At 38.2% G+C, this 27,068-nt stretch overlaps 4 protein-coding genes across 5 annotated transcripts; 2 read left to right on the top strand and 2 right to left on the bottom strand.

Annotated features, from left to right (window-relative positions):
- The first annotated feature begins 114 nt into the window (after positions 1-114).
- Positions 115-8,686, top strand: LOC103983668 (serine/threonine-protein kinase D6PKL1-like). Of its 2 annotated transcripts, XM_065181282.1 has the most exons (3): positions 115-2,344; positions 3,690-4,524; positions 6,777-8,686. In XM_065181282.1, exons 1-3 carry the CDS (start codon positions 2,320-2,322, stop codon positions 7,642-7,644), a joined length of 1,728 nt encoding a protein of 575 aa, XP_065037354.1. In that variant the 5' UTR covers positions 115-2,319; the 3' UTR covers positions 7,645-8,686. The 2 variants fall into 2 exon arrangements, with proteins under 2 accessions (XP_065037354.1, XP_009399199.2); XM_009400924.3 differs by lacking the exon at positions 115-2,344 and having other exon boundaries at positions 3,459-4,524.
- A 107-nt stretch (positions 8,687-8,793) lies between these two features.
- Positions 8,794-16,134, bottom strand: LOC135672849 (alpha-soluble NSF attachment protein-like). The gene is made up of 10 exons (XM_065181284.1): positions 15,904-16,134; positions 13,624-13,673; positions 13,468-13,540; positions 12,124-12,196; positions 12,008-12,018; positions 11,602-11,755; positions 10,765-10,924; positions 10,633-10,680; positions 9,805-9,885; positions 8,794-9,204 (listed from the first exon to the last, which is right to left on the bottom strand). The coding sequence occupies exons 1-10, from the start codon at positions 16,046-16,048 to the stop codon at positions 9,124-9,126; spliced, it is 876 nt and encodes a 291-aa protein (XP_065037356.1). The 5' UTR covers positions 16,049-16,134; the 3' UTR covers positions 8,794-9,123.
- A 617-nt stretch (positions 16,135-16,751) lies between these two features.
- LOC135672846 (auxin-binding protein T92-like) lies at positions 16,752-22,213 on the bottom strand. The gene is made up of 5 exons (XM_065181281.1): positions 22,056-22,213; positions 20,518-20,624; positions 19,407-19,607; positions 17,806-17,873; positions 16,752-17,015 (listed from the first exon to the last, which is right to left on the bottom strand). Exons 1-5 carry the CDS (start codon positions 22,147-22,149, stop codon positions 16,916-16,918), a joined length of 570 nt encoding a protein of 189 aa, XP_065037353.1. The 5' UTR covers positions 22,150-22,213; the 3' UTR covers positions 16,752-16,915.
- Positions 22,214-23,983: 1,770 nt separating this feature from the next.
- Positions 23,984-26,515, top strand: LOC135672845 (pentatricopeptide repeat-containing protein At1g03560, mitochondrial-like). Its single transcript, XM_065181280.1, has one exon. The coding sequence runs from the start codon at positions 24,015-24,017 to the stop codon at positions 25,935-25,937; it is 1,923 nt and encodes a 640-aa protein (XP_065037352.1). The 5' UTR covers positions 23,984-24,014; the 3' UTR covers positions 25,938-26,515.
- The last annotated feature ends 553 nt before the right edge of the window (positions 26,516-27,068 follow it).

Here is a 27,068-nt window from a genome sequence, read left to right as displayed (position 1 = left end):
CCGTTGACCCGATTGGATTGGTTAACAAGGTTTTGCCTATAAATTCCCTGTCGGTTCGTTCAACTTGATCCCAAGACTCCTATATGCATATTTGTTTATATGCTGGAAGATACCAAGTTAGTATTATGTGCCTTTATAATGCTCAGAGTGTCAAAAGTTTGCACTATTGTATTCCCTCCTCTTCTTTCTCTTCTTGAATGGTTTGTGGTTTAATATTTGAATTATTTTTTCTGCTACTTTTTAGGACCACTTCTCAATATAATATGGATTTTTTTATTTTTATTTTTTTATTTACTATGGAATTTGGTCATGATGATACTAATGCTGATTAATGCTAATATTTCTCGCCATTCCACATATTTGATGGAACATAAGTAGTTGTAGCGAGGATTCGAACCATCATCGAGATCGAATAATAACTTGTAGCTGAGCAGTTCAAAGAAGCCCAAATAAAAACTCAGAAGAAATGCAGAGAATTTTTATGGCACGATACAAGCCATTGAATATTCTTCGATCCACTTAATATCTCTGGTCCGCCACCGACTCACAAATAGAGCAGAGAAGCTGCGGGAAGAAATCGAAGGTACACATGGACATCTCGAGCTTTTATTTTGTTTGATTGTTGATTTGTTTATTTGCCTTCCCAACTCTGATTCTTCTTGTTGTGAATTGGTTCGTCAAGTGGCTAGTGGGATTTCCTCTCTCAAACTGACTAGAGCTTTGGTTGATCGCTTGGGATGGTTTGGCTCTTATGATCGCTTCAATCCATCGCGTTCGTGGATTCTGTGTTTCTTGTGGGTTTAGTTCTTCGATCTCGTTCGGCAGACGCGCTGGATCTGCATCCGTTTAACATAGTTCTTAGCAACCCGACTAGCCAATAGTGCTGATCGAGTGAATCGAACTGTGCTGATAAGGAGGGAAGTTTATTGTGATCTCAAGTCAGGATGATAGGTTTAGATGTTAGCTGTTGATCTCATCAGTTGCGCTTGCTTGATTCTACTGTTTGGTAGTATTGCTTTTCCTCTGATATCTGCTGTCCATTTTACTTGCCCTGATCATCTTATGCTGATTGTGCTGGAAAAAGATATTTCACAGGAATTAGAATCTTGGTTTCTCTGATAGACATCACGAGTGATTCAACAGCAATGACCATCGAGTTCCTTCGTGCTCGATTGTTTTCTGAGAGGACTGTTTCTAAAGCTGCAAATGGAAGAGCTAATCAACCGGCCAAAAGGGTTAGTCGTAATTTCTGTTATATTTTCTCGCGGTTGATTTGTTTTTTGTGTTTGGTAATGTTTTCTGTTCAGGTGATGGAGCTCAAATCAGGTATGTCTTCCTTGTACCAGAGATTCAATTCTGGCTACCAAGTCATAGTGCTTTCAAATATTCCTTAAAAACCATAGTCATATATCCGTGGTGTGAATTAGGAAATTTGATGGAACTCATAGAAGTATATTAATTAGCACTCGTTACATATTTGCTGTTGCTTTTTCTAGTCCATTTTGCACCTGCAGATTGATATGTTCTTGCAATAATATACCAGAAAATGTGAATTAACTCTTTGAAACATGCTTCCTTGTGATTCATAAGGCATGTTTTAGATTTAGAAGCCTGATCTCGTCCACATGCACTGGATTTTTGCATAGAAATTGGTCTTTCTAACGACATTTTCTTTATTCTCTTGTACCAAATCAGTTAAAGCCCACTTTTACTAGTGCTTTCTCCATCCAATTTAACTCTGATGGTGGCTCTAGTAACCATGGATGTTTATGTGCACATATCCTTGTGAATTCACTAATAATTGGAAGCACTTCTGCTAGTTCTGAAAGATTTTTAAATGGGAATTAACAGGCACTTAAGATCACATTCAATGTTAAACTATCTCATTAACAGGCATTTTGGGCGCTCTGCAGCATGCCAAGACATCCTTGAAACAAGAACTCAAGGCATATGAGTTCATGTGATACTTAATAGCCAAATGCAATTTTCAACTAGTCATAAATGAAACTTTTCATTTACAGAGACAGTACTTTTTTTAATGGAAGAAATCATTAAGTATTTCATGTGAAACGAGAGTGTTTCACACCTATGTATACATATATATACAATGTTGGTAGACATGAAACATGTTTTAGTGTATCGTTTGGATAGTTGGTAAACAAGACAACAAATATCATTTACACTTTTGCTCATACATTTTGGTATCAGTTGAGCAGAATTTAGTTCTTTCTGACATAGGGAATGCCTCAATTTTGAAGGAATCTGAAGTCTGCATTGAACAGGGGCATGCGTGTCTTGCTGATGTGATGGTGCTTTTGGATGAGCCGATACATTCTTCGTGCAGGTTTGACCTCTTAAAAGACCTTGTTTTATTATCTCTTTGAGATTTGACTTCCGATTGGTATTCAGAAACAATTTCGCCTCTCTTATAAAATAATTCCAATAGAAAATAATTTGACTATAACACAGGGGTTAATTAATGTTATTAATATAATGATAACGCACCGGCAAATGCTGCCGTGGGCAGCTGTTGGTCCAAAGTGGCCACCCACAGTCCGGTGCAAATTGTTTCCGGGAGAAAAAGCATTTCCAAAGGCAGGCAAGTGCAGGCCAGAAAAGGCCAAGTTGAGGACATTGGCGTGATCTCTGTTCACTGTCACAGCAAATCAAACCACTTCTTTGCTGTTATCTTTCTTTTCTTTTTTAAAATAAAATTGTATACATATTGTTCATACATGTACATATATTATATAAGTTTATTGCAGAACCTAGAAAATTTGTATATATATCCATCTCATTGTTGAACTAAAAATATCATATTACAACTTCCTTAAAGACGAAAGAAGATTCATTCATCTGAACCAAATAGGTAGAATGTTGTACCTTATTATTGTTGTTTGTTGATAAAAAGCCATTGTTTTCTTTTTTGTTTTATAAAGAAAAATTATTTACATATCCTTCAAAAAAATACAATTAATTTTTCTTTTTAGATTTAGGCTTTAGCATGCATATATATACATACACATATAGAACCTAGATTATATATATATAAACATATATTTATATGCAATTGATTGTTGAACCAAAAATATTATATTAATGAATAAAATATTATGACTTGTTGTTGTTATGCTTAGTTGACAATTTTGCTAATGTTGATCATAATAAAACCTAATTAATTCGAGTGTTTATGATGGAGGAATGGAGACATGTATGTTATACTGAAATTTATATTTGGGGATTTATGATATTTCCAAATATGCAAAGCTACCTTTCTTTATTTTGTTTCCTTTTGCTATAGTTTTGTGTCCCCTCTTTTGCACACCCTTCTTCCTGACGTCCATTGATGCCATCATTCCACTTCTTCTTTGTCCCCGCGCACAACGCCCCGCCCCACCACCGCCTTCCCCCAAACACCCCCCCCCCCCCCCCCCCCCCCCCCCTCTCTCTTCTCTCTCTCTCTCTCTCTCTCTCTCTCTCTCTCCTTTCTTTGCATTTCTTCTACAGAAGTGGATAGATATTAGAAGATGACAATAGACCATCAAATTTGATTCTCCTCTGCGTATGACGCGATCTGATGGCTACTACATCCACCGATATCCCCGAACCCCCTTCCCACAGCAAGAGCGCCCACCGTGGCAGCTTCCGCGCCCCCGGCGTCACCGCTGAACCTTGTTTCTTGATTCCAGATTTGCTTTCAAACAAGGACGACTTGGTCGTCCAAGAACCCACCGGGTTCTTGGGCCCCGCCCCTCCATCCTCTGACGCGAGGGACGACCGGTTGAGCTTCGTGACCGCCAGGACCAGCGACGCCACCGCCGGGAGCGTCGGGGCCTGCTCCAAGATCAGTGACGTGGGTGGGTTCTTGGGCGCCGCCCCCCCGTCCTCCTCTGACGCGAGGGACGACCGGTTGAGCTTCGTGACCGCCAGGACCAGTGACGCCACCGCCGCGAGCGTCGGGGCCTGCTCCAAGATCAGTGACGTCGCCGGCGACGGCAGCCGGAGGAGCCGCGGCTCGAGCAGCGACGGCAATGCGGATGATGAGTGCAGCAGCAGTAGCAGCAGCAGCAACTGTAGCGCATGGAGCAGCTCCTGGAGGAGCAGCAGCGGGTCCGGTGGCGGCCGCGGGAACAAGCCGCACCAGGCGAACGATGGGCGGTGGGACGCTATTCGCGCCGTCAGAGAGCGTGATGGATATCTCGGAATGAACCACTTCAGGTTCTTGGATAGGCTCGGCAATGGCGACGTCGGTTGCGTGTACCTCGCGAAGCTGACCGGGACGAGGTTCCTGTTCGCCATGAAGGTGATGGACAAGGCAGTGCTTGCGTGGCGGAAAAAGCTGAGCAGATCGCAGACGGAGAGGGAGATTCTGCAATGCCTCGACCACCCATTCTTGCCGACCCTATACGCCCACTTCGAGACCAATAACTTTTCTTGCTTGGTGATGGAATTCTGCCCTGGCGGCGACCTCCACAGTCTCCAGCAGCGGCAGCCTGGGAAGTGCTTCACTGAGGAAGCAGCAAGGTGAGAATGCAATTGTCCTAGTTTTTGTTCAGATTTAGGAATAGTAAGATGTAAATGTAGAGTCTTTGTCTGCATATCATGTTTTTTGAACAATTGAAATGTGCCTATGCCTATGTTAGATGTTTTGTCCAGAGAATTTTTATGCATAATTTTTACATTAAATTGTCATGGTTGTTTATTTGCTGATCAGTGATTCAATATAGTGAATATGGGGTTAGATATTAACGTTGCATAATATTATTTTCTGTTGTCTGAGTAAGTCAGCAGAGTATTCTCTTAACTATGATCGAGAGGATGGAGGTGGAGAACTGATGAAGTGAAGGGAGGAAAGAGGTAAGGAGGGAAGAGAGGTACAGTGGACACATACTAGATGGAGAGAGAAGAGATGGTCGGTGGTGGAAGTTCAATGACAAAAATGCTTGGGTGTTTTTTTCAACAATGTAGGTGTGGGGCATGGGAGTGAAGGGGACTAATTGGGTTGCAGATGTGGGGTATTAGGTTTGGATTTGACCAGTTGGGGGTAAGGGGATGGGTGGGTGGTGTTTGGTTTGGTTTGGGTTGGAATTGGGTGTGGAGTGGATTGGTTGGAGGAGGAGGAGAAATGGGTTTCAATTATGTCTCCATGGGTTGGATGGGAATTGAGCACGAATTAGATCATAGGATTTTGTCACTTTTAGCTATAGCCTAGGCAAAGGCTTAAAACCTGTAGTGCTTTAATTGAGGCATTCTCCTAAGTGATACCTAGTTGAAGATGCCTCTCTTAGGACTAATCGAGATGCTTGGACCTTGCCTTGCATCGCCTGAATGCCCAGATAAGCATTTGAGCGTCTCTTGATGTCACTGTTTCGACTCTCTCGTCGACATGAAACAATATAATATCGGGTAGTGGGTGATTGTAATTTCTTTAGATTTTCAATCATTTTGAATCTAACTTGTTTGTGTGGAACCCCCTCACATTAATTTTTATCTCAACTAATAACAGGTTGATTTGATCGTTGTGGGTACATCTTGTAATCAAACTTGTTATATCTTTATATGGTAGATGTTTTATGTGTCTATATATATAGGGTGTGTTCAATGAAGCCCTTTGAATCTGGCTTTTGTATTGAACCTGATAGATCATGTTGAGTGACAAAAGAACATAATGAATGACAGTGGTTTTATGTAACTGACTCGCTGAAGCCTTTTGTTAGATATACTGCTCGAACTTAACCTTGACTGTGCAACTAATTGTTACTTCAACTATTATCTAAAAAGGCAGAAATGACAAACACTGTCTACTGACAAGGTTGAAACCAATTTGCATTTAGCTCATGTTGTTGTTGTTAAGCATGCTTTATGAGTAACATGTAGGAACAGCTTAGAAATGGAGCAAACTAATTTGTGTAATGTTTAAATTATAATTGGTTGAAGGAAGTTCTTCAATTCGCATTTGCATGAACAGAGAGAGGATTCAAAAATAAATTAAATTGAAGGTTGTGTGACTTGTGTCCTGAAGGTGTGGGATCATGTAGTTTGATGCATAATTTAGTGGTGCATTTTCCGAAAGCTGCTTTTGAGTTGGATGCCGGTATATGGGAGACTGATTTTGAACTTGTTTTGTCTGACCTTGTGGGCCTTGTCAATTTAAGTATCGAAGCTGGAAACTACGACGCTTCCATTGCAGCTCTCTCGAAAGTACAGTTTCCCCTATCAAATTATCCAATTATCTAGAGGTCTGTTGGGGTCTTAAATATCCAACATTTGCAGTCCTTTTCATTATGGAGTTTGTATTGGCTTTTGAATATTAACATTCATGCTTTAATCAAAATTAATGTTAGTATGCATCTATTCATGGTTTACATCATAGATAAATTGAATTGCTATATACACCCGGTTTGACAAACATCTGGTGGAACAACTATTCGTTCGACTTGATCTGAGTGTTCCTTTCAACACCAACCAACTCATTTGATGCAGTCAAATTACATTTTCAACATCGTCTAACCAACCATTACCAGAAAAACTTTTACATCATTGTCTAATTTTTGTCAAGCATGAGAATGTTTTACGGAAAGTTCAGCAGTGAATGTGGGAAGTATATCTCGAGGTTAAATATGAAGCTTACTTACACTTCTTATAATCATGGACTGTTTCATGCTATAACAACTTTACCGATACTCTTCACCTACTAAAGGTGATGGGCTTGATTCTTGATTATAGGTTGAAATACCTTTCAATTCTACATGCGTGATCTTTTGATATCAATGCAGGTTTTACGTGGCTGAAGTTCTCCTTGCTTTGGAGTACCTACACATGCTTGGGATAATATATAGAGACCTGAAGCCAGAGAACGTGTTGGTAAGAGAGGATGGTCACATAATGCTCTCTGATTTCGATCTCTCTTTAAGGTGTGCCGTCTTCCCCACTCTGGTGAAATCGACAAAAACTGATTTGTGTTCCTCGAAGAGTTCTGGAAAATATGCTCAACCCTCTTGCGTTGAGCCCACCTGCATGCAGCACTCATGCCTGCAGCCCACTTGCTTCTCACCACGTTTCATAGGACTTGGGAGGCCCAAGGCAAAGAAAGCAATTCCAAGTGAAGTCGGTGACAGCGGTTCTGTACTCCCTGAGCTCATTGCGGAGCCATCTAATGCCCATTCGAAGTCCTTTGTTGGAACTCATGAATATTTGGCACCAGAGATCATAAAAGGTGAAGGCCACGGAAGTGCCGTGGATTGGTGGACATTAGGGATATTTTTTTATGAGCTTTTGTTTGGGAAGACACCATTCAAAGGGTCTGGAAACCGTGCTACCTTGTTCAATGTGGTGGCGGAGCCCCTAAAGTTTCCCGAGTCGCCCCCAGTCAGCTTTGCAGCGAGAGACCTGATCAAAGGCTTGCTTGTGAAAGAACCCCAGCAACGATTTGCATGTAGGCGTGGTGCCGCTGAGGTAAAGCAGCATCCTTTTTTCCACAGCCTTAATTGGGCACTTATTAGGTGCACTAGCCCACCCGAGGTGCCAAGGATAATCAAGCATGAGAACTGGACTGATGGTGAGTTTCCGGTCATACTCAATGGGAATATGGCAGGAGTCAATTTGAAACCATGTGGGCAATATCTAGACATGGATTTCTTCTAACTTTGGCAGATCTGTTCTGTCGTCAGTGCACTTTGGCACAATATCAATCTCAACTCGCTGCGTCGTTTGGTCCTAAAGAGAAGTTTTAAGTTTTACAGTGAGGAATGCAATACAGTTGTTGTGGTTGCTCTCTTTAGGCAGCGGATCTCAGTATGATGGAAGATATGCAAATCCTGGTTACTCTTTTGTTACCGAGTGCTCCTTGTAATGACGAAGGCCGTTGTTGTGGTTGCTCTCTTTAGGCTGCGGATCTCAGTATGATGGAAGACATGCAAATCCTGGTTACTCTTTTGTTACCGAGTGCTCCTCGTAATGACGAAGGCCGTTGTTGTGGTTGCTCTCTTTAGGCAGCGGATCTCAGTATGATGGAAGATATGCAAATCCTGGTTATTCTTTTGTTACCGAGTGCTCCTCGTAATGACGAAGGCCGTTGTTGTGGTTGCTCTCTTTAGGCGGCGGATCTTAGTATGATGGAAGATATGCAAATCCTGGTTACTCTTTTGTTACCGAGTGCTCCTCGTAATGACGAAGGCCGAGAAGGGTGATCCAGGCTTAGTTTTGTATGCTGAGGCAACATAGTTGGAAAAGGAATTGCGGCTCCTCGGATAATTGGAGTGGTCACAAGTTTCAACAGAAGTTTGCAGGTTTCTTTTGCTGTTTTACTGTTAACTTCCTCAGTGGTTTTTGATGCCCATCATGAGACTGATGGAATATAAGGTGGAGAGCGGCAGATTAAAAAGAATGTGGTCTGTCATCTAAATTTGGAGGCAAAAATGGTTGGCAGCTGACATGATTATTTCACTGGTAAAGAATGCCAGGTTTCATGGCCAATATGTGTGCTTTGGCACATAAACACAATTCTCCCTGTCTCATACTACATAGGCTAGATTGAGCATCAAGGAAGAATTTAATATTGTAAGCAAGGAGTTTACAGGATTTTCTTTTCTTTTATTTTCTCTGTTTAAAATGTTACTCCTATTCAATGATTTTTATATTACATGGGTACGACAGGACTTGCAGTTCAAATATGATCTTATCTGGGGATATAATGTTTGCAGAGAGCCACATAGATATCGTACTGCTGATGCTCCATCAGAGATTGTATTCCTCGGATCCAAATACGGCAAAGCATGTCAGCGATGGCAAGACTTAAAAACAGGCATCGTCTTCTCTTATTTACATTTCAGCTTTTAGAACAAAAAATGTTTTGGAACACAATTGAAGCTAAATGATGCTACACTAACTATATATGCGTTCAGAATCATCCGCAGCTCGTGGCACATTCATGAAAACTATCCAAATAGAAACCATCAAAAATACCCCCTCTTCTTGTGAAAAATAACAATCTCCAGGAATTATGATGGGGAAATCCATAATATATTCTCTAGTATAAAAAAGCGTTACAGTCCTCATCCTTGCATCCCATCTCCACCATAAAATTAGTAAGCTGAGGTGAAAGATGAAGGGTGACATGAGGCTTTAGGTGAGATCATCTTCCTCTTCCTCCTTTGCTTTGATTGCATTCTTCACTCTCAGCAGAAGTGTGGTTTTCCAAGGATCCTGTAGTCAAGTTTAATCGATTTAACAGTACACCAAAAACACCAAATACAGAGGCAGTGGATGCAAGTCCTGAAATGAATAAGCCCCATGTATGACAACTATGTGCATCGGTACTACTGCCTTAATAACGAGTGTTCATATGGCTGTGGCAAAATTATACAAAATTTTCCCTTTTGAATGGTAATGCAAAACTTGCTTTAGGTTTGAAAATTATACACACTGAAACAACTATATTCAGAGAGAAAAATAATGCTTCTCAAAATCCAGGGGCTTCCGACATTGAAAGCAGGATAGGTGGTGGAAAGGAATTTTGGTGTAATATAAGGGCTTCCAATAAGATACTAATAAAAGACAATGTAAAATTGAAAATCTTGTTCAAGCATGTAATTGAGAGGACATTAATACAAATATATGATACTAAAATCTTTATTACATCTCATCGATTTTTGCAGTGAATTAAATTATATCAAATTGCCCTACACAAGTTCTTGTTACCCCAGTATTTACCTAGATTAACCAGCAATTTTTGGCTTAAATTTCATGCATGCATGCATGCTTAAGTGTATTTCATACAATTGTTTATTAAAATAAAAGGCATACCAGTCGAGTCATGCTATCATATTCTTGGGCAGCATCAGTAAACTTTGCAACATCTCCCTCGTCCATCGATACTGCCAAATCCTGAAATGAAAGTGATTACTTTCTAAGATATGTTCCTATATATTGTTCATATAGTCCAGCCAATAGACAGCTTTGAGGCAACTTTTCCACATACTAAAAAAAAACACATAGGAATAATATATACAGATGACTCATGATAGATATGTAGCTTAGAGAAAGAGAAAGAGGAGGAAGCTAAATAATTAACAAAATCTGAGCTGATATCTCAAAAACTACTACATTGAAATCTATCGACAAACTAACTCTTGATTTCAACTTCGAAGACCGAATTTTATATGCTTAAACTTGATAGCATATTTTACTAGCAATCGAATATGTCAAGTCCATAAAATTGAGACCAAAACGATCAAAATGATCAAAAAGTTAACAGATAATTGGTAGATTGACTGGAAAGCTTTCGTGTGAGAAAACTACGAATAAACTATCAAATGTTGTAATTATTGTCTTTTTTATATATAGATTTAGCTTTCAGTATAAATGGCAAGACATTCTAAACAGATTTATTTAACCTTCCTATATTTTACATATCTTCCATTTTCTTCACACAAATTTGAAATATCAAAATTTTGGTGCTTGAGACGAGTTCAAATAAGACTCGAGAAAATCCAAAGCTAATATAGAGTATGTGAAGTTTTCTTGCAAACAAGGTTAACAGGAACTTGGTATTCTCAGCATAAGAAGGTAATCAGTAAATGAAAAATCATGCCTATCGACCACACAGTAAACAAAGTAAAGTTCAAATCTTACAGCTAAAAGCTTGTATTCACGTGTGCCTGAAAAGGTAGGATCAATTTCCTATAACAAATATAATCCAGTTAATGATGTTTGTATGTCTCAGAAAAAAATGATTTCAACTACCAAACAAAGAAGTATACAAACCTGATATCGCTCTAATGCATTTGTAATTGCAACCACATCACCCTTACACAAGTGACAGATACCAGCATTAAGAAGAATCCCCTTAACACCATACCTAAGAAGACTATTATTGACCGAGTGTCGAGCAAGTGCTTCATATATTTCAATTGCCTTTGGGTATCTGGAAAAATTACAGTGTCAAAAATTTCAATGCACAACTGCAATAGAATTCAAAGAATCCAAATATTGACATGGTTGAATCCTTATATTAGAACTCTAAAATTATTTGAAGCTGATTACTGTATGCATATCTAAGAGAATCTACAATGATTATAGTTGGTAAGAACTGCAAAATGTCCTCCAATGATCAATGTAAATCTGCAATATTTAGCAACTTTCAAAATGTCTAGAGACCCACAATAAAAAATATAAGCAGATGATGTGAAATGAAGTTTGTTTTTTACTTGAGATTATCAAAATCCAAAACAGGTGAAACTGTTCACTGAGATCAACTTTCATGTTGCACATACAAAGGGACCTAGAAACTGAAAATATACAGACAATCATCAGATATGAGGTTGTTGTCACACTAGGAAGAAGTGACAAAGAAATCCATACAAATTGGCACTGGATAATAAAGAATCAGTTTAGTGAATCAGTCTTACAAGAAAATGCATTATCAACAGAAAGGCTTACTTTATAAATTTTATTTGCAGGTTAGTAGATACAAAAAGGCAACCAATATTCCAGCTGGATATTCATTATCAAATCTGAATGAATAAACAAAAAAAAATTCAAAGAATGCAAGAATAGCATAGAGATATACAAAAAGTTATAATAACAACATGATAAGCTTACTGTTCCATCTGAGCAGCAAACTGTGCAACTTTTTGCTTGCACTGGTTTGCAGAAGTTGTTACTTCCTCACTTTGAAAAAGATCAGCAGCCCGCTCAAAGTAATCCATCGCATTCTCTAAATTCTGTTCTTGCTCATTTAATTCACCAAGTTCCTGTAAGATAAAGATGTGGGATCCTCAGCAAAAGATAATTAAACATCTGAAAAGGAAAATCAACATAACTTTTAATACATGCATGCTACCATTATAAACCCTAAATGTTATCCCATTCCAGAAACATAATTGGAATGAGTTTCATGCTGTACCAAGGGCAACACCATGTTGACTTGGTACAGAGTCCATGGTAGTTGGCATGTCATGCCAGCACATAAGCAGCAAACCGAAGTTACAAAATTTAAAACCTTGATTACTATATCTACTAATATATGCATGTTTCATCATCTGAAAACGAAAAATTTACAATCTAACCATAAAAAATTTAAGCAAAAAATAGGGCAGAAATTCATCTAGGAAAGTTCATCACCTTGTTACTACAAGGTTTAATCTACCAATCTCCAGAAAAAGTTTCACCGCCTGGTTTAACGATTGTGTAGCATCTGCAGAAAACAAAACTTGTTTCACAGATCTACAAAACAAATTAATTGTGTAAAAATGCCTACCTAGTATTTGATATTTTACAATAGGAAAAAGATATTCACTAATAGTCCAAATAGAATGACCAATAAGCAACTTTGCATGTCTGTTGCTCGGACTCTTAGTTCTAACACACATAACAAGCAACAGAGCATAACCAAATCCACAAAGGTGTCTGAAGCCTTTTCCTACTCTTAAGTAATCACATAAAAGTCATGAACCAGATAGGAACAGGTGGATCCACTCTTAAGCACAAGGAAGCACCCTATAATATTATATTGTCCAGCAGCCAGTGATCCTCGCTTCTCTTCCGCTAGCTGCTGAACACAATAATGTGGGAGAGAACCAAGGTTGGCAATGTACGTACCAAGAAAAGGGTCATCTTAGACAAAAGCCACAATTTCCAGATTTCTTAAATCAGTAAATTTGCATAAGGGAATTTGAGAGAGTAGACTATGGAAGGCTAACACTTTCAGTTTGGCTGTCCATCTACAAGCTGAGAGCAGTAGATGAGAGCTGCAACCTGCAAGCTGGTCAGAACCGGCCACCGACTGCAGCCAAGCTGGTCAGAGTTAAGGTTGATTGCCAACATCCAGGTAGAAATGGCAGGCTATACTCTGCTACTATCAGCTATGGTGGTCATCAACTAGAGCAGAGTTGGGCCATGATTAGAGTTAGTGGTGGGGCATCAAGATGGGATGAGAGCAAGTCTATGGTTTTGATTCCATCAAAGAGAGGAATCATGAATTTGGGAATAGGATCAAAACCATTTAACACCAACCCATAACCAAACAATATTAAGCTAAGTCCATAGACAGTTTGACCTCATAGCGAACCTAAGTTCATGATTTGATTTGTGTAGGTAACTTGATGATAGTCAACAAAGCAAAATGACGACCACCATGTCTAGGACCATTATCATTTAGAAATGCACCTTATTCTGTATGTTTCTTTTCCCATATCACTCTATTACTGAAGAAATGAAAAGGTGGACTACAAATTTATGTATGTGACATGAATTATGATTCTATTTTGCACTATCTTTTGAGACATATATTGGGGAGGGGGGCGGGGTGGCATCTAAAGATTGTCACAATAATACGGCATGAATTTGCATCCAGAGACCATCCAAATGATGATGATAGCCAAGTTTTCCCCCTCCCTCTCTTGTTCTTCCTCAAGGAAACTGAGTTATAGATACCTTAGAGTAAGCTTTCCTTGGATAAAAATATACCTTGGATTGAGATTTTCTTGTAGCAGTTTGCTGCATCTACATAAGCTGAGGCAGCTTCATGCTTGCTATCTAACTGCATCATGGAATCAGTATGAACATAATAACATATTAAGTGAAAACATGTCAAATGACTTAAAACCAACATGATAAGCTAACCTTCAAATGACAATCAGCAAGTTTGAAATACACTGATCCAGCTCTCTCCCCTGCAATACCAGTATCAAGTAATGTCAGTTCGAAAGCGTTACACTTTCAAAGTTGTTGACTTGAAACCACATCAATTAGCATTATGGTTATGCTTGAAAATGAACTTCAAAATAACTGAAAGAGTGATTGATGTGTTCCCAGGACCAAGATCAAATTTAGGATTTGTTTCAGGATCTGTGATGGAAATTTGTGTCAAGCTCAAATATATCCAATCAGTTGACTAGTAAAGATAAAGAAATGAATTTTCAAAAATGTTAAAAATCATGATAATTAGGAAAGTTCAACAGATCAATGATCCAGAATGGCCCACTAGACAATGATCGCTAGATCAATGATCCAACTAGAAATCCACTGAATCTGACCAGGGGTCTACTGACGAAAATGACCGCTAGACAAGATGACACAGTAGTACGTATGGCACATCTAACTGGATGTGATTTCACTAATTGAGTCTTTATTTCTCATTCCAGCAAAAATAAATAAATGTACAGGTCGTATTTAATTTCAGCCTTTATCTAAAACTCTATTTTAGTGAAAGGTTAGTTGGTTGCTTGACATGGTTAGAAGTGATCAGTATTTTCATTTTTTTTTCTTTCACGAAGTCCAAAGCAAAAAAGGACTAGGCCAGTTGGCCCAGTTCTAATAAACATTGTGTAACTGCAGGTTTTGGAGTTGATGGTTTGAGGAGGAAAAAATATTTGTGGGATTGCTTTGTCTGTCTGAACAGGCCACATAATTCTCTCTTCTTCCTCTCTATTGACTTCAGAAGTCTCTCCTGTTTTTCATTATATTTTATTTTCCTCTTCAATCTCCTTCTCTCTTTTTATTATGTTGGACAACACCTACGGTCCATATGATATGCCACTATATTGTTGGCCATTCAGGTCTATAAGACAACTGTTCTGAAATCTTTTGCAGCATAAAATCCACAGTTTAACATATTATCAGGCTGAAAACTTGTTGACCTGATTTATAACACATCTATAGCAATTTCCATCCATTCTTTTTTTCATCAAAATGTACAAGGATAAATAAAACAGCAACTACATAACCAGATTGTTCCATCCATTCAAAGAAGTATGTTCCTCATCACCAACCTAGGAATCAGCCATTCCTAAAATTCATGGTTATGCAGGACAACCAGAGAGCATCGATTAAGTTGATGTTTGTAACCAACAAACCAAACAGAGATAATAACATGCTAATAATTCACCCCAAAAAAAATTCTTGCATTCACCATGATGATGCAACAAGAGGTTAGTACCATAATTCCTTTCCAACTACACAATGACCCATCTAAACATACAAGGACAAACAAAACAGCAGCTACATAATCAGAATGTTCCTTTGCAGCAGTACATTCCTCACCTACGCGCCCCAACCTACATTACAAGAGGGATCAGCCATTCCTAAAATCATGGTTATGCAGGATAGCACAATGGCATCTGTTGAATTGATGTTTGTAACTATTAATCAATGAAAGTTGAAATATATAAATCACCATAACGTAATTGAAGATGGTGCCCATTAAAAAAAGATAACGACATGCTAATAATTCATCCTAAGAAGTCTTGCATTCACCACCATGACCCAACCAGATATTAGAACCAACGGTTCCTTTCCAACAACATAATCAACCTTCTAAACTTACAAGGATAAAAAACAGCAACTACAAAATCAGAATGTTCCTCTGCAGGAGTAAATTCCTCAACTATGAGCCCCATCGTGCATTACAACAGGAACAGGCATTCCTACAAATCATGGTTATGCAGGAGAATGAAATGGAATCTTACAAATTGACGTTTCTAACTATTAACCGACAAGAGTGCAAACACACAAATCACCATAATGTTATTGGAGGATGATGCTATCCAAACAGAGATAATGAGATATTCATAATTGATAATTCATCCTAAAAGGCTCTTGCATGCACACTAATACCCCAACCAGATACTAGTACCGATAGCCAACATCTAAAGACGGCCTTACGAGCTTTTAGTCTGTTGCCAGAATCTAAATAGGTCTCATGATTGATACTAAATCGGAATCTTTTTCGTCAAAGATCAAAAAAGATTCTTGGATTGGAAGTCGTCATACAACTCCCCCGAAGAATGTTTAGATTCTCGCAAGGCTAATTGGCATCGGATCGAAAAGAGACGGGTGAACAATTACGAAGAGCAATTGTCGCCGAAAAGGCAAGGGAAGAAAGAGAAAGAGAAAGCAGAATACAGTTCTTGGCTAACTTGAAGCAATTGGCGGCCTTGTCGAACAACTCGGCCGCGTCATCGTACTTGTTGCCGAAGATTCCCCAGCCGCCGAGCGTCTTCTCCGCCTTCTGCTCCAACTCGTCGCCCTTCGCCGTCTGGTCCGCCATGTCTTCGCAACCCTCCTTTCGTCGCTCCCTTTCTCCAACGCGGAGTGCCGAATTAATAGAATGGGAAATGGGGGTAGACGCAAAAAGGGCCCCCGCGATCGCAATGGGTGATGAATTCATCGTTCCGACAATAATAACAACAATTTATTATTATTATTATTATTATTATTATTATTATTATTATTATTATTATTATGTCCATATGGATGGTGACATGTCAGAATTATACATAAAAATGTTATTTCCAGTGATACTGCTGGAAGGTATGGATCAATGTTCTGTTCAATAAATGGAAAACCAATATCAAATTGAGATTTAAATTCTTGGTTGAGACCAAGAAATCAAGCACATGGATAATGTTTGACACCATATTGCCTTCTCTCTCTCTCTCTCTCTCTACTTAACCTCTGAATTTGTAAAAGCCAGTGTATCTAATATAGTATATTAGAGTTTTACAGCCCAACCACAACCCCAACATTAAATCCAAATTAACATTAACTTATAACTAACCTTCTAAGCTAATCTTAATATTTATCTACTTCCAATATGGGACTACATCATGCATGTTACATGCTCGCATCAAGTACGAGACTCCGTCAATCAGGTGCAGATGGCCAATGGACATACCACAACATAAGAGCACAATACAACCACAGGGAAAAACCCCCCTTCGTTTGCTTCACAAAAAATCAATAAAAAGGCATGTAAAAGGTAGTAGTCATCTTTCAAATGGGCACCATTAGACAAAAAAGTTTGTTCATTATGCTTGACATGTTACTTGCTCAAATGTAATTGCAGAAAGGATATCACAATTCATCTTTGACATGAAAACACTCCTCATCTCATACATAATTGCAAGAAAAGCTATCACAATTCGTCTTTGACATGAAAACACTCTTCATCCCAATAATAAGGGAACTTCAACTTGGCTGCAGTGTGGGGCATATTCCAGTCCTCATATATAAACCTGCGTAGAGTAGACACATCAGTACACTTGATTGTTATATGGGATAACCCAAACATTTTGCATGACATGTAATTTATACTCACATTGTTCTTTCAGTTAATTGTAGTGTTTATATACATCAGTTGGATGTTTCTGTGTTGCCTAACATTATGCATGAAATGGTGCTTTTGGTTATCTGTTGTGTTTATACACATTGGTTGTATACTGACTTGTATCTTTCCATCTTGTCTCCACTAATAACCATAATATTCAGGTTAACAGTCAAGCATAAGATGTGGAAGTTAGCACCATAAATGTTGTTTTTAGAAGTTCTGAAACCACAGGTATGTTGGACAATCAGTATTACTTCCCATGGAGATGCAAAACTTCAGTAGGAAATCACATCGGTATGTTAGACAATCAGGCACATGGGTTTCTGACAATAGACTGTTGAACAGTAGTCAAAAGGTAAACCTAACAATAACAAAACCAGCCATACTATGATGTATTACAAATGCATCTTGAATGAGAAAAGGGTAGAAAAAGTGACCTTTCAAGTCTTACATGCATCATGATTAGGTATGATATTGTTCAATTTCTACATAACCAGCATAGTTGATTTGTTATCATGGCCTGACAGTTACCATTCCAAATAGTTAATTTTGACCATTATATGTACAGAACACTAGCAATCCTCAACAGATATTCATGTATATCTCACATATAACACAGAAAGCCATAATATGATTTGCAAGCTATAAGAACCATTCAATAGAATGTTAAAGTCTAAGGCTGAGAATTCAGATCTAACACTTTGACTGGTGGACGAGATATAACAACTAGCAACTGCAAGTCCTCGGTCTCATCTGTATTCAATACCTGCAGAACACATGTAGATGAACTCAACTAGTGAAAAGATAACGAAAACTAAATATTCTCTAGCAGCATATAGTTGCAACATATATTTGCTACTTGACTATTGTCAAGCTATAATAATAAATTGTGATATGTTCCTTAACAAATACAACTGAAATATAATCAATTGAATCACATATCTTTAAACAAATTCATACCACATTTAGCCAACCATAAGTATCAGGTTGCAAATAAATAGTAGTAAAATATTATATAATTATTATAAATTCGTCTGAAAGTATCCACCGCTTTCATGTGCTTCTACAAAAAGATCAAGTCTCCATTGCCCAGTACCTCTAAATGACTTGTTTCCAAGTCCTGACTGCAGATCGTTAATTTTTCTCGACTAATGTGCTTGATTCATCATCATTGTCCAATGTGATAGCTTATCCAACCTGATATCTGTATTTGTCCTTTAAAGATTTTTCTCTTTTATCATGATGAGCACTAAGAAACTATATTGCACATAGTGCCACCTATTCACCCACATATAGTATGTAGTGATCCCATTTTATGCCAGCAACTAGTTTTAGTGGAACCCCTACACAGGGAATTCTTTCACACTGGTTTAACTTAATCGTACATAGATTCAATGGGACCTGGCCTTTCTTTCGTCAGAGAAATTATGTTAAGACATAGCATTGTTATGCTGGAAAATTTTACTTGTTTCTCATTAAAATATTTTTTTATTAATTTAAGGTATTTTGCAAGTTTCATAAGTTACCAAATGGCGATATCTTCCATAATCATATATTTATTATCAAGATCATAAAAAATAAGAAAAAAGGAAGCCAAAGAAAAGATCAATATTAGACTTCATAAATTATTCAAAGGAAGAAAGGAGGTACATTAAAAAAAAATTAAGGAAAAACAAGGGTATGGCTTTCCAGATCTAGTCCCCATGGTTTTAAATACTGGTCCCATGATGGACCAATACCAGATGACATGGTCCAATATTGATTGGTATTAGTTTTTATGATTGATTCAGATGATATCAGATAGTTCAGGTTGGTATATCATCCAATGAACCAGTACTGTACTAGTTTGGTAAAGTAGAAAAATCAACATTGGAACAAGATATAAATTTCACTTCTCATGGAGTAAACATCAAATGACCAATGAATTTTTCATGTATAAAGCAAGTTCTCACTACAATGAAGCATCACAAGATTAACTCCAGTGAGAAACAATATTAGGCATCCAAAAATAACGGTGAGCCCAAGTCTTTCATAAAGACTTCTGATTATGGATGTGTGCTGTATCGGACTTGATATAAGTTGCATAAAAAATGTAATGGAGGCAGCACAATTAACAATTTAAGAATGAAGTTTTCAGGTTTGTTCAGTATCAAGTCCAATCTAGTAACCCAGCCTGAAAATTTAAATCAAGGCACCAAAATATGCAATCCTGTTCTTTGTAAGAGATATTAAGAATAACCACAGGTTCCGAATATATCACACGAAATTAGATTTTGGTAAAACAGACAAACAGAAGTACCTGATGAGGATCATTCACGGGGACGGCAAAAGTGCTATTTGCATAAATATGGAATTCCTGAGGTGTCCCTGGGTACTTAAATGAACTTGACCCAAGTAAAAGTGTACCCTTCCCTTTTAAAACCACAAATACCTCTTCACAAGAGTGCCGGTGAATTGGTGTATGTGTGCCTGGTGAAAATGTCTGAAGCCATACCTCAACCTGGAAAAAAAAATAGTTGGATGGAATTATCTACTTCTGTGAAAAAATGCATATAAGTAAATTAAAAAAAAAAGTTGGATGGAAATATCTTCTCATGGTGTTGTTGTTGTTGTTGTATGAAAAAATGCATCAATTCCACTAATCACTCCTGAAAACTTCCACATAATGTCATCTCACATGAGCCTTAATACATGTGCCTCATACATACGGGTCCTATGACGTTTGTGAGATGCAAGATAACTCTTAAAATTTTCAAGGTGATTCAACCTTCTTGGACTGATTTCTTTTACTAGTAAAATTGAGATATTACGACATGCAAAATATGCATAAACCATCCATTTAAGTGTGACAAATGAAATTAACCACAAAATACCAAAGACACATTGATGTTAACAAGCCAAAACTTAGATGGATAAACAGGCATATAAAGGGTGAGTTAAGCATCTCCCTAAAACTTAAAATTCCAATTTCAAGTGACAACTCAAATGAGGATTTAATTTATCAAACCATACTCTCTTTTTCACAAGCAGAAAGAGATTTTGTTATTTTTTAAGTACGTCACCTGAGATTCATCAATACTTGCTGATTATATACTCTTTGACATTGTTATATATCCATATAGTAAAGCATCAGAGGTTATGTTCAATATCATGACAACCTTTTCTCTATATCTATTTGATGCACAATCAATTTCTTCAAAATGCAGCTAGATCTAGAAGGTTTGTTTAGGATAAATACTGAAAACCACACTTACTAGACACCAGGTTGTTTAAATTTAAATAGAAAGAAACTTATTGTCAAATAAATTCACCTCATAATGTTTAATGATTTTGAGAATTATAAATACAGATTTTAAGAATTCTAACTAAAATATCTTTTGATGATAAATGTTACAGCCTTGGTTGCTTACCTCTTTCATTCCATGTGAAACTGCACCTGCAATAGTGGCATGAGCCAAGCCTCCTCTCCCAAAGTCACTTTGAGGTATATTGCTTATATTTCTTACCAATGGAGAACCTGGATAAAAGAAAACAATGCACTAATCAGCTTAGAAAATATGAGTATGTAGCTATTCTGTGTTCTACACTCTCAAATAACACAAGAAAAACAATGAGCTACAAGGAGCATTCAGACAATTACTAGGTTATTCTCTTAAGCTAAATTTACGTGGAGTTTTCCCCCGTTTCAATTCACTCAAAGAAGGATTTAGATTTATAAAACTCCTTAAAGATCCAAATTTTTTTGAACTATAAACTAAGAACATCAGTAAACTAAAGAGTGTTCGCTAAAGAACACTAAAATCATACAAATAAACATTGTGGGACTACAAAATATAAACAGAAGTTTGTGCAAGATAAATAATAGATTTAAGGGCCATTTTCAGACCTTGGAGGAGTAGCCTTTTTTTTTTTGAAAGATGGCCTTGATTGATCATTCAAAAAATTAAAGAATATTCATTAATACAGCACTCAGAACAAAGAGATATAGGGATTAGAGGATAAGAATCCAGGTTGAGATCAAGAAACCACATTATAGGATACTAAGCCTGTGACCATAGAGGGAGTACAGAGTAAGACCTCTTTGCATAAATTTGAACGTCAAAAGGTGAAGTCATTTACTCCAAATAGCAGGAACATGAAACTATTTTTTCCAGATCAGGCAAGGTTATCATATCGTTGGTAGATATGGACAGCCTTTCCTACAATCAGGGATTTCTTTTTGAGTTTTATATGCAGAAAGAGAACTCTATAATTTTTAACTCCCTTCGAGTAATTTAAAAAGTTCTGCCCTGAAACCTTGACGCCATAATTGACTACTTAAAATTGATTCTTTCTTCCACTAAAGTATCACGGTACGGGACAAGCAATCATCTACTGATATTACACAAACAAAATGTACGCTCCCTTTGTTTGCTGATAACGCCAAGCAGTAATATCAAATGAAAATCCAACAAAGGGAAATTATGAGTGTGATCTGTCACAAAATCATGCCCTAAATTCATTTTTTCCCTATTTCCTTCTATAATTAACGAGATAAAATGACAAACTAGTCCAACAAAATAGCTAACCTATGTCCTAACAAATTCAATTATGAATACCGATTAAATTTTCCTTTCAATTGACATAAGCCCAACTTTCTCACTTTATTTCATTTCCTCGGTCTTTAAAAACAAGTAAACTAACTAAGGTTCTTAGAATTATAGGCTAGTACAAATTAGATATGATGGATAACGGTCCTATAAGTAGAATTCAGAGTACAAATTACAACTTTTGACTTCCCACAATTAGCAAAGATTTCTCAATCTACAATCCTAGAATGAACCCAACTTCACAACCGCCTCGTAGGTGATGGAGATGGAATTCAGTATTCCCACAGCAGAACCCAATCCAATAAGATTGAAGAGAAACGAGACTGGATAAGCGGTACAAAAAGCAGTAATTCGCTAACCGCTGCCGGAGCAGTGCGCGGACGCGTCGGCCGCGATGGCCGCAACAAGGAGGAAGACGAAACGTAGACTCCCGCGATCAACAACCCCGCTCATCTCTCTCTCTCTCTCTCTCTCGCTCGATCTCTCTCGATGTAAGTGGGATGCTCGAGCGGGTGGAGTATATGGGAGAGGGGCAGAAGCGGGCCCTATCGACGCACCTGTTAAGCCCGAACAGCATACAGTCTTTTCCTGCATTTTATAAAATGGGTCCCACAAAAAACAAAAGATGGTAGTGACGCTTTCGTTGTAAACCCAGTTTGGTATTTACAGGAAATCTTAATCTAATATACAACTGAGCCAACTGTGGGTGGACAAATCTTTATAAAGGAAATTGGTATTTGGAACAACCTCTTGTCTTTTGCTTTGGGTAACCCCTTATTATACAACTACCTAAAAAATAATAAAATATAATTTTATTAAATATAAATATTTTAATTATTAATCGTATTTTTATTTCACATAACTCATTAATTACCATATTATAAGCTCGAAATATAACATCTTCATGGTTGATGAGGACAAATATACGTCCATCGGATCGTTAGATACACTCAAAATATCATCTTTTTATCTATAATCCAATGTTAAAATTCTATAAAATATTAAATCGACACAATAAATATAAAAAATAAATTTTCAACTCATCCTTTTGATTTTAAAATTGTTTTATTTGATTATCTATCTTTTTTATTATTTAAAAAATCTTAAAATTAAGTGATAAATTAAAAATGTTTACTTCCATTTATAGAAAGTATGTTAAGAATATTAAGTGTTTTATAAATAGCAAGAAAAATTATTACGGATCGTGATGAAATAGTTTTGAGGCAATACGACACATATGGAAAAAAGTCTCTTTAAAGATTTGATCATACAAATATATGATCGAGAATTAATGGGAGCTTCATTTCGGTGGGTAACATAATGACAAGAAGAGATATTAATTCAATGAATAAATATAATGATACTATAACGATAGATCTTTTGTACTGTGTAATGAACGTTACTATTAAGAATACAAAAAGAAAAGAATTTGCTTGAACTTTACAACATGATGACAAATATAAGAGTTATAATTTATTTTTTCATCGACCAGGGTAATTGTTCGAAAAACACATATGTGTTGAGATAAATGATCTTCTATTTATAATTATATTTTTAAGATATTACTATTTATAGTCCTTATTTACTATTTATAATTTATTTTATTTTTTTAATATTTTGAAGCTACTCATTTACAAATAGATATAAACATCATTTTTTTTCCCTTTTCTCCTTCTTTCTCCTCCAGACAACGTCAAGAGGGCGACGAGTGAGGTCGAACAACTTTGGTAATGAACTATATTGATGAACGACCGTCAATATTAAGTTTCTTTTAAGAATTTTTAATATTTCTAAAATATTTCTTCAAAATGGATATAAATAATTTCATCATATTTTTTATTAGTTATTTTTCATCATATTTCTAACATATTTTTCATCATATTTTTAACATATTTTTCATCATATTTTCATCGTATGGATATAAAGAACTATATTGAGTAACGAGTGGCATCAAACAAATATATACCTTGATCGTCTTTCTCCTTTTCCTTTTCTTCTCCTAATTATAAGCGACGTTGAGCGATGTCGAGGGGGTATCGAGCGGTATCGAAAAGCCTAGAGCGACGAGTGGTGAGGGAGTGATGAGTGGCATTAAATGATTATGAAAAACAAAAGGGTCAGATTGGTAATTGAGGTGATTAATCTCTTTCGCAAACTTTACATATATGCTCCTATCGCAGTAAAATTTACGGACGGCTCCCTTGAGATGTATATTTGCATTAATACCCCTCCAAACATGGACTTCTTGCAAAAATCTCTTACTCTTTACGTCTTTGTGTTTGGCCAATTGAGCTGATACCATTCGAAGAAACGCCTCAATGCTCCGACCGAGCTCACTGCGATCAACCTCTTCCCCTCGAGTCCTCTTCTCCTCCTCCCATGGCGTCGCCCGCCGCCCCCTCGCCTCCGCCCCTTCGCCGCTCCCTCCGCCGGAGTGGATCGAGCCCTTCCTCGACGTCTCCGACCTCACCCGCCACCGCGGTGACCCCCGAAACCCCTCCCCGTGGTTCCCCCGCGTCGTTTCGCTCGTCCTCGCTTCCGCCCCCGGCTCCCTCCCCTCCGACCTCGCCTCCTTCTGCCGCAGGTTCCTCATCCGCCTCTCCCCCGCCTTCGTCTCCCACTCCCTCCGCTCCTCCGACCTCCGCCACCGCCCCGACCTAGCCCTCGCGTTCTTCCGCTGGGCCGCCACCCAGAAGAAGTACCCCGGCCACAACCTCGACTCCTACGTCGCCCTGATCGACATCCTCTCCTCCTCCGACAATAAAGAAACCAGTCGGATCAAGGAACTCATAGCCGAGATCAGAGCCCGCGGGAATCTCCTCCCGGCGGCACCATCTGCAGCCACTTCTCTCATACGGAGCCTGGGGTCCACCGGCATGGTGGAGGAGTTGCTGTGGGTCTGGCGATGGATGAAGGAGAGTGGGGTCGAGCCGTCGCTCATGTGTTACAACTGTTTGTTGGATGGTCTGGTGAATTCGACGTTCGTGGATTCAGCGGAGAAGGTCTTTGAAGCGATGGAGCCGAACAGAGTTCGGCCTGATGTAGTTTCCTACAACACGCTAATCAAAGGTTACTCGAAAGTAGGAAGGACGCAGAAAGCAGTTGATAGGTTTGTGGAGATGCAGGAGAAGAAGATCCAGCCAGATAAGATTACGTATCTAAGTCTGATGCAATGCCATTACTCGGATGGGGAATTCCATGAATGCTTGGTGCTGTACCATGAGATGGAAGAGAAGGGATTGGAGATTCCGACTCATGCATACAGTTTGGTGATCAGTGGATTGTGCAAGGAGGGGAAGCCATTCGAGGGAATGGCGGTGTTGGAAAGCATGGTTAGGAGAGGTTGCAAGGCTAGTGTGGCAAATTATACTGTTCTCATTGATTCTTTTGCGAAGAGCATGAATGAGGATCATGCTATGATGTTGTTTGAGAGGATGAAGAATGATGGACTTGAGCCAGACGAAGTCACTTATGGGGTGACAATTAACTGCTTGTGCAAGGCTGAGAAGCTGGACAAAGCCATGGAATTGTTTAAATTCTGCAAAGAGAATGGTGTGCTGGTGAATGCAATCTTCTACTCTAGCCTTATAGATGGGTATGGGAAAGCTGGGTTAGTTGATGAGGCACAAGGGCTTTTCAATGAGATGATAGAACAAGGTTTTGTGCCAGATTCATACTGCTATAATGCCCTTATTGATGCATTTGGAAAAGCAGGAAGGATCAATGAAGCTTGTGCACTATTCAAGAGAATGGAGATGGAGGGCTGTGATCAGACAGTTTATACATACACTATACTCATGGATGGGTTGTTTAAGAAACACAAGAATGAGGAGGCACTGAAGCTGTGGAATATGATGATCGATAAGGGGATAACTCCCACCCCTGCAGCTTTCCGTGCCCTTTCAAAGGGCCTGTGCCTTTCAGGAAAGTTCACCAGGGCTTGTAAAATACTGGATGAACTGGCTCCTATGGGAATAGTGCCTGAGACGGCCCATGAGAATATGATCAATGTGTTGTGTAAAGCAGGGCGATTTGAGCAAGCTTGCCAACTCGCTGATGGAATCATAGGTAAAGGTCGTGAGGTGCCGGGAAGAGTTCGAACCATTATGATCAATGCTCTGAGAAAAGCTGGAAATGCTGACTTGGCTTTCAAATTGGTTCACAGTAACATTGGTATTGGTTATGACAGATATGGCAGCATTAAAAGGAGAGTTAAGTTCCAGACTCTGTTGAATTCATAGTCATCCACGGTTATTGGATGTTTGAGTGGCAAACTGCAAGTCCGATTTAAATCTTGAATCCTTTTTGTTAAGCTAAATCATACCCTGTCCAAGACCCAAAGTAGGGGAGACGGGTTAATTGGACTGACTTTTTGGATGAACCATATCGTGAGGGTAAGATGTTCAAGTCACATGAAATCAGCATCTGATATGGGCTTGCGTCTAGATTTCATTTCTATTTGAGAATGATAGGTGCATTAAGGAGATCTTATCATGATATAACTGGAAATGGGCATACTTAGAGCCTGTAAATCAGTTGTATTATTTAGGGAGAGTTATAATAGCATTTCAATAAAATTGGAAACCGTGCAAGCAACTTGGGCATCAAGGTTCAGGTCACAAAACAATTTCTTTGCATGCAACAGCAGGGTCTGCAGATATAGCTTCCCTAGACCCCCACATTTCCAGGAGCCTGATACACCAGGCTGCTAGGCCTGATACACCAGGCATCCATGGTGACAGGCAAGCCATTAGCTAGTTTGAGCTGTGTGGTAATATGTGTTTCTTGGTGGGTTCAATCTAATGATCACTTTCTTCCATCACTACCTGCCAACTTATGAATATATGAGATGGTCAGGAGGATTTCTAGTGAAAAACTTGCTAGTCAGCATGTATGACATCAAGCAATACTTGCTTGGATTCTCGGAATCGTGCTGTTAATATAGAAACTATACAGTTCAAAACTGCACAAAATCTGGGCTGTTGAACTGCTAAAGCTTAGCACAGGATTCATTCAATGAAAAGGATGTGTAGCAAACTGGAAATTGTTCTACAGTATCAAAAACTTCAAATCATGGTAACAGATTAAAGATCTATGGTTCTTGGTTAATGCTGAACTAAGTAAACTCGATTGTTATGCTTCTCACTTTCTTGTCACAAAAGGAATGCCATCTTTCAGCCCCTTATTTGTTTAGTAATCATTTAATTTATATCTCAAGATCTGTTCTCCCTCTTGTAGCTCAATTATCAGCATTTGCAGGGAGACGTAATCATCTGTTTCTGCAGAGGATAAATTCTTTTGTTTGAAATACATCTATAGATTCCAAGATTCTAATTATTGCAATCAAGTACCTCATTCTTGTATCTTTTTCC

This window comes from Musa acuminata, chromosome BXJ1-5 (genome assembly GCF_036884655.1).
Source record: "Musa acuminata AAA Group cultivar baxijiao chromosome BXJ1-5, Cavendish_Baxijiao_AAA, whole genome shotgun sequence".
Classification (NCBI taxonomy): domain Eukaryota; kingdom Viridiplantae; phylum Streptophyta; class Magnoliopsida; order Zingiberales; family Musaceae; genus Musa; species Musa acuminata.
The sequence above is the reverse complement of the archived record's forward strand: the minus strand, read 5'-3'. Positions and strand labels throughout refer to the sequence as shown.